The sequence below is a fragment of the Amborella trichopoda genome, chromosome 5 (assembly GCF_054954075.1).
Source record: "Amborella trichopoda isolate Santa Cruz 75 chromosome 5, AtrichopodaSantaCruz75HAP2 v2.0, whole genome shotgun sequence".
NCBI lineage: Eukaryota > Viridiplantae > Streptophyta > Magnoliopsida > Amborellales > Amborellaceae > Amborella > Amborella trichopoda.
Window position 1 is genome coordinate 2,439,064 of NC_142340.1, and position 8,538 is coordinate 2,447,601.

Sequence of the window (8,538 nt, forward strand, 5' to 3'; positions counted from 1 at the left end):
ATGGAGGAGGCTACCCAAACTGGGAACACAGATGGTCTACTTGAATCATTGAAAGCTGATATGCACATACTAGAACATTACATGGAAACTACTCCTCTTCACACTGCCATTTCTCTTGGGAATGTTGAATTTGCCAAGGAAATCATAAAGCAAAGGCCATAACTTGCGAGAAAAGCAGATAAAAATGGGTCTTTTGCTCTTCACCTGGCTTCAAGAAATGGCCACTTTGAGATGGTTAGGGAGCTCCAAAGCATGGACATGAGTCTGGGTTTCCTTGTAGATAAACAAGGGATGACCCCCCTTCATGTTGCAACCATTGAAGGAAGAGTTGAAGTACTCAGAGAAATCCTGAATGTGAATCCTCAGTTCTTATGGATACTAACGAAAGAGGGGGAGACAGCTCTCCATCTCTGCACGAAGGCGAACTGCTTCAATGTTACGAGTTATTTGGTGGAGAATTACGATGTTGGTGCGATTTTGAACTTGCCCGACAAGGATGGGATCACTGTTTTCCATGTCGCCGCTGCAAGGAAACTGATTCAGGTAACAACTTTAGCTAATCAAGATTGGGTTGATCTAAACATTAAGATTAGTATATTGTTTGTTGGGATAGATTGATAAAAAAGTCTTTTTTTTTTTTTTTACTCAAGATACACACCCAACGAGCTATTAAAAAAACGACTCCCTGAAAATCAAAACTTAACCAACTCCTCTTTATTTCTTCTTCTCCTTCTTATGGTGATCCGCTCACTCCAAATAATTCAAGGCAATAACTTCACCTGCATCATCAATGATGTAGATCAAGAATGGGTTGATCCCAAAAATTATTTTAATTTTTGCTTTTAGAATTTTGAGTGTATTTTTTATATTATTATAGTCAATTTTTAGAAATAGGATTAGTATGGCTTTTGGAGGATAGTTTAATAAAAGAGTCAATTTTTTCCTCTTTAGCAAGTCAATCTTTTAAATCCTTTTGTTTAGAAAAGTAGGTTTTTTTTTTTAAGTTGTTTTTCTTTTTTTCGCTCCATAAAATTTTAAACTCGACAGGCTCTTAAAATAAAAAGACCCTCTAAAAAGAAAAAGACTTAACAAACTCATGTTTATTTCTTCTTCTTCATATCGCGATCTACTCGTTCTAAATAATCCAACATGATAACTTCGACTGCATCATCAATGATGTAGATTTAAGGATGCATTATCAAAAAAATTATTTCATTATTATTTTTAGAGTATGAGTGTTTTTTATTTATTTTTATTAGGATTAATTTTTAGAAATAAGATTAGTATGATTGTTTTAATAATAGTTTGATAAAAAAAAATTATTATTTTTCCTTTTCAGCAAGTCAATATATTCGGAACGTAAAGTCCTTCTCTTTGCTTTTTTTTCAGACAAGTAGTTTTTTATTTACTCTTTAAAAAACTTTTACTCTGATGAGCTCTTAAAAAAAAGGACTCTCTCAAAAGGCAAAAGGAAAAGAGTTGACAAACTCATCTCTATTTCTTCTTTCCTCGGATCGCGATCCACTTACTCCGAATGATCCAATACAATAACTTCGACCGCATCATCAATGATGCATATCAAGAATAGGTTAATCCAAAAATTTATTTTTATTTTTAGAGTTAGAAGTGTATTCTTCTTCTATTTTATTAAGATCAATTTTTAAAAATAGGATTAATATGTTTTTCTTCTTTTTTATATAGTTTCCTTTTTAGCAAGTCTATCTTTTAAGAAGATAAAGTCCTTTTCTTTTAGAGAAGTAGCCTTCTTATTTCTTTTTTTTTACTCTTTAAAAAGAATTAAACCTAGAAGGCTTTTAAAAAAAAAAAAACTCTCTAAAAAGAAAAAGAAAAAGACTTGCCAAACTCATCTTTATTTCTTCTTCTTCCGATTGTTATATGGTCGCTCCCATTAATTTAACACGATGACTTTGACTGTATCACTTTCCTGTCAGTTTTCACTTGTGACGAATCAATCGGGAAGTTGATCAAGAAACACACTATTTAACATTTTATCCATTGGGAAAATGTTTTGTGAGTCAGCGGACGCACTAGCCCGCACAATCACAAACGTCCATCTTTAAGATGAAGTTCCCCAACTAAAGATTATTATCCAATGAATAGGAAAAAATCCTAATGAAAATGTTATAAAATTTTAGTTTTTTTTTAATTTTTATTTTTTTTATATTCATGATCATCATAGTAGAGGACATGAATCACTACAAATTTGGATCCAAGAGCAATACAAATAATGGGTGTTCAAGGGAGCCCATATGAAAACATTATGAATCGGGGGACTTATACAAACCGGTTCCTTCTCCACTTTTCAAACTTGTTTCAAAGATTCTCTTAGGACAATGTCACAACAGGTGAGTTACGGGTATAACCATATTTTTTTTATTTTTTATTTTTTATTTTTTTTTGGATAGTTCGAATAAAACTCAAAACATCATTTCGTAACGCGCTGGGACTCTAACCACCTATTGGAAATAAGTTCTTAAAAACAAAGGCATCACCATAGCCTATATGTTAATCAATTTTTTTAAAACTCATAGGTTCTAAAGTCAGGTTGTTTACAAACAAAATATGTATGAAACATACTATTTAAAGGCTCTTCCATCCTGATCTGTGCACAAACTAGTCAATCGAAATAGTTGGGTCTTGTCAAGTTCCAATCTACTAGGTGCGTCCTGTCAAATTCCAATCTACTAGGATTCAGCCTTTAAAGAGACTTTTTTTTCTCTCCTAAATTATTGGCAAACTTGTGCAAAACTGAAGAAACCTAAGAATAATTGGGAAAACATAGAGGCAAGTTTTCAAAGAAATTTTTTTTTTAAAAAAAGAATAAATAGTGATAGAAAATAATAGAAATAAACAAAAATATGGGAAATACTAATAGAGCAGGCCCGGAGCTCAGAATTGGGGCCCCCCATATAAAACAAAAGGGGGTTTGAGTCTTCACTTTTTCACCTTGGAGACTAGCTGAAATTGTCATATGCTCCCATGAGTGCCTAAGAATAATGTTCTAGGGTTTTAAGAGTCAGGAGCAATGTTCTTCTCCTTAGTATTTTCTCGGTTTTGCTGCGAGTCTGGGTTGATCTGGAAACTGGAGAGATCGCGTAAGGCTTCGTGCCCCTGAAAAACACTAGAAATGAGATATAAATAGGCAAAATACCTTCAAATCATGAGACTATGAAAGCCTCCCTACGCTACATTACATGCATGTCGCATCCCTAAATCCCTCATCCCCTGAAATCATATCATATGGGTGGGTGGGTAGATGGATCCTCATGGTGTGATCCGCTGTGATTTTCGGGTCTTTGACCAAATTTTGAAGAGTTTGCCCTCATTCCAGTTTTGATTTCCTATGAAATGTTTGATATTATCCTAAAGTTCGTTGTTAAGGGACATTTGGAAATATTTTGGGAGCATTCCTAGGGATGGACTAAGGTTTAGTGGTGTGAATTAATGTTTCTTGTGACCTACGGTTTATTATACTAGTGTGATCCCTAGGGTTCATGGTTGTAGGTTTCTAGTAATTCCCTACTGTTGCCCTCTTTGGTGCTCCTCTGTGGAGCAGGAGAGCGACAAAGAAAGTGAACATCTACAAAACTATAGTTTTTATAGAAAGAACAAATATTCTCTTGAATGCCTAACACTCATGCTTTATAGTGAGTGTGTGTTACTATTGCTTGGAAGTGATTGTCATTTTTAGACTCACAATGGTTACGTCAGCCATTAACTGCCAATGCTTCGAGGTTCACCAATTTCCACCACTTCAAGGCAAGGGTCAGCCATTTATCGATATTCTGAATTTTGATTTCCACCGCTTCCGGCCAATGAACAGCCATAATCGGTGGATTTTTTCATCCTTAATTGCCAAGGCAATGATCAGTCATTGCTTAATTTGCCGTATTGTATTGGTTCTCAATTGAAAGTAGGGGGGTACTTCATGATTTGGCACAAGGTTTTTTCTCTAGAGCTGTATAATAATGAGCAGTACTTTCTCTTATTATCAGTAAAAATCGGGTTGGGGGCTTCTCCCCACTGACATACCAAAAAGAAGAATTTAGAAAGGTGTATGGACAGAGAAATAAATATGGAAGAAAATTTTGGTTAAGTAAATTTTCGTCGCTCCCGAGTACAATTAAAGGGAAGGCTTTAACTTAGATGGTTCAGGAAAAGTCATGTTTCCTGGGCAATTTCTCTCCCCAATTTCTCGCTCAGGCCCTCCGTCAAATTCCAGATCGAGATTTCTTATCATGACAGGACATTTTTATTGCTTTTAGGGTCCAATTCTTTCAAAAAATTTTAATATTTTAAAGGTTTTGAAAGATGAGAAAGGGAAGAAAAGAGATTGGTCCCTGTTTTGAAAAAACAATTATAATAGGAAAAATATCTTTTTATTTTCTATTTTTAACTTCTTTATCTCATGATATTCAAATATTGAAGATATTATTTAAGCAAAAGGTCTTTATTTTTTTTATCTTACAACCCTTTGGATCTCTTTAAACATAAATTTTTGACCAAAACAAACATTAAAATGACACCTTATTCAAAGTTCATCTCTCACTCCAAAACTCCATGTCTCTCTTTTCGCTTCTCGGTGAGTTTACCAGCCAAGGGGTTTAGCTTGAGCTCAAACACGGGCACACCTTTTTATGTGTGAGAGAGAGATGGTATTTTAGAGAGAGAGAGAGATGGAGTTGGGGTTTTAGAGAGAGAGATGGAGTTTGAGTTTTAAAAGGAGAGATGGAGTTTTGAGAGATAGAGAGACCATGATGTGTGTGAGAGAGAGAGAGATGGAATTTGGGTTTTAGAGAGAGATGGAGTTTTAAAAAATAGAGATGATGAAGTGAGAGAGAGATGGAGTTTTAGAGAGAGAGACAGAGAGTAATTTCATAAGTTGTTGATGTCAATAATATATGGTCAAAAGAATTTAAGGGGTTGGAAGATAGAAAAAATGGAGTCTATCTGCTATCAAATAATATTTTCAATTATTGAGTTGGATGAGATATAGAAGTTAAAAATAAAAGATAATAAGATATTATCTCATTACAATATTATAAAACCGTAAATTTAGTACATCCAAATCAGGGTTGAGATGGTTTGGATGATGAGTATATAACTTTTTAACAGTCATAACAAATTCATGAAATATGAAGAATAAAGAAGGAAAGGTCATGACAAAAACAATTACCGGTAGGAAGATATAAAGGCAACAAAATAAACTCAAATAAAAAATAGAAAATAATTATTAAAAGCTATAATAAATATCAGAAATAAGTAAATCATGTTATTAATGACATAAAAAATTAGAAAAACATATTTAAGACATTTAAGTCAAAGAAAATATCATGAAAATTTAAAAAAAATAAAAATAAATAAATAGAATAACCAAATTATGATAAAAATAAAGTGAAAAAATGCATGTTAAAGTGTAAAAAAGAATCAATATTTTCTCAATTTATTTTTTTGGAAAAGTACATATTCTAAATTTCCACTGCATTGAAATATATTTTTTTTTGTTCTCTTTTGATGATTACGTTGCAAAGTGGGGAAAATGATCATATCTCCTCCCTTTCTAGATGGGTTAAGAGAGAGAAAGAGAGAGACAAGCGACATTCTTGATCATGGCGAGGGAGAGATTTTTTTTTTTTTGTTTCTAGAGAGATAAACTTATTTGGGTATTTTTTTACAAATAAATCGAGCTGTCCGGCAATGAGAATACCAGACAGCATTGAAACCACTTAGGGAAAAAAAATCATGTCCCATATTTGTATTGCCGGACAATGGGGCAACATAGGAAAATAAAAAACACCACGGGGAATGATAGTCGTAATTTCGGGTAAATGACATCTATTTGGTAACTGACTCCCTCTAAAAGTGTTGTACGTAATTTGCTCTATTTTAAAAAATGAGTCAAAATTAAAGAAAAAATGAACCATTTAGATGTTGATTAGTAGATGACAATAGGTCTTAGCTAAGATAAGTCTTAATTTCAACCAAATCTAAATTATTTTGATTAAAAAAAAAAAGCAGAGTATTTTTTATCAAAAATGTAAAAAGTAACAAAAAATGAAATCCATAGAGAGCGAATGGAAAATGAGCCTATGTGTTGTTAGATCATGCCTAGGACTGTTACTACTAAAGACCTCAATAGTTCTGTGTATTAAAAACTCAAATCCAAGTGATCCGATCTTACGTAAAACCTAATTTTTGAACTTCGGATACTGTAAAATCATAGCTTCATTTCAATAAACAGGGTGAAGATGGTTTAGATATATAAAATCAGGGAAAGTTGGGTAATTTTCCAAAAGAGTTGTGGGTTGTAATTACGTAAAGGGAAAGTATAGAATGAGATCATTTACTTTTGATACAAGGCGGTAACATTAATCTTGACCATTGGATGTGAAATTGGGTAGCTGCAATTATTTCATTGATTACGTTCAAACTTCAAAAAAAAAATTTCGAACTTTATGACACATCCAAGCTATCAAATTTCACATCAAATGGTTATAAGAAATCGTGACCTCCTTATATGAAAGGTAAATGGTCTCATTGTATACAATCTTTTAGGTGAAAGGTCACCCAGTTCACTATAATAAACAGGGCCGATTTCTGCAAAACAAAGCCATCTAGTTGAGACCCACCCAAAATCAGCTATTGGCCTATTAGAGGTTAAAACAAAGGATTCTAATCTACCAGGGCAATTATTCGAATATTGGTATTTAGGAACACCTCTAATATGAGATTTTAGCATACTAGAGTATCAGCATCTCACTTAAAACACTATGGATATTTGTAATCTTGTGAACTGATATATCACAAAGTATGTATTTTCATTCACCAATAACTCACTACGATAACTCTTTTGAATATAAATATCGTACAGGTGTTAAGTTTTCATAAGATATTGCATATTGGTTTTTCAAAACACCAATATCTCATTCTAAACACCCTCACCTTGCTTGTGAAATATTTTACTTATTGCAACAAAGATCAAGACTTTTTATCCATCCTATTAATTTTCTCCTTTGTTTTGGTTATACAGTTCATAAATCTTTTCGTGATCTCAACTGGAACTCGATTGAATTGTTTGAACTCGAAAGGGTTAACCGCATTGGACATCATAGAGCAAGATCTAGGTACCATGGAACAAGATCCAAGCGATACAAATGGCAAGGAAATCCGACAATTACTCATTTGTGCTGGAGCTAAAAGAAGTAATGAATTGTCTATCATGGCAATGCCATCCTCAAGAAATGGTGGATCGATAGCTCCGGCATCATCACTGCCAAAGAGGTCCCAATCCTTACAAGAAGAAAAAAGGCAGAAGAAAGAAAATGGGCAACATCACAAAAGAGGGAAGAAGAGTGGTTGAGCCAACGATTCTACACCATCGTGTTGGTCGCGGTGTTAATCGCCACCGTCACATTCCAAGCATTGATTACTCCTCCTGGAAACAATGAGAAAGCCAAGGATACATCGAATGCATCTCAAAATTCTCCCATGAGCAATGACCCAGGCTATAATTGGGAGAAAACGTTCAGTAACTGGAATTATCATGGATTCATGTTATGTGATACGGTGGGGCTCATGTCATCGTTATTCATCATCTTGCTGATAATGAGTGTGCAACCAGATAAACTCCAGATATTAATGCGAGTGTTGAAGGTCATAATGTGGGTCTCTGTCTACTTCACAGCCAATGCTGCCTTCTTTGCCTTGTTGCTTTCTAGAGACAATGACAAATTTGTTGATGAAATATTCTAACTTGTTGTTATGATCTTTACAGCAATCAATGGTGTCGCTTTAACAGTGTTGTTCGTGAAGTTCACCATGAAGCTGTGGAGGAAGGGTCGATCAATGTTGAGGGTCATGGTGGTCCTCCTTTGGACTGCTGTCTACCTACCAGTCTCCACCATCCTATATTTCTATTTTATGTTCTTGCCCATTTTGCATGAACGGCCTCCGTTACGAGCGATCGTTACTGATACAGTAATCGGTAAAGTTTTCTTTTTTATACTGATTGCCAACATAGGACTTGTTCTGCTAGTTTGGTTTGTGTATTTGATCTTCCCTATTATGAAAAAAGCCCGATCCAAAACTCAAACGAAAGAGAACGAGGAGAATTGTGGCTGTTAAAGCAGGGGACAACAACCAGATGTTGATCTTGAGTTCGCAAAGAAAGATATGAGTGAAGATTGATGTAAAATTTTAGGAAGATGGAGTCACGTGAAGGCCTTGCATTATATTTGTAGTTATGGGTTTGTGGTTATAGTTATCCTAAGTGGTTATTTAAGTAACAACGTGGGTTTGTAAACTGATTGAAAGGCCCATAAATATGCGAGTTAATGGAATGAATGTTTAATCTCACTCTAATATTTATATATGTGTATTTTATATTAGTTATGTGCAGTTTTTCCTTGAGTTTTTGCATCGTAGCAGTAGATATGAATTAAAAAAACAAAAAAAAACAAAATTTTCGTATGAAAGCGAACGGTTTGATTATCATGGCAATATTAAAAAAAAAAAAAA

The 8,538-nt window shown here is 34.0% G+C and overlaps 1 protein-coding gene across 1 annotated transcript; it reads left to right on the forward strand.

Moving 5' to 3' along the window:
- Nucleotides 1-7,964, forward strand: LOC18426734 (uncharacterized). Its single transcript, XM_006833376.3, is given in 3 exon segments — nt 1-543; nt 7,261-7,727; nt 7,796-7,964. Coding segments are annotated over 3 exon segments (1,179 nt in total).
- Nucleotides 7,965-8,538: the final 574 nt, after the last annotated feature.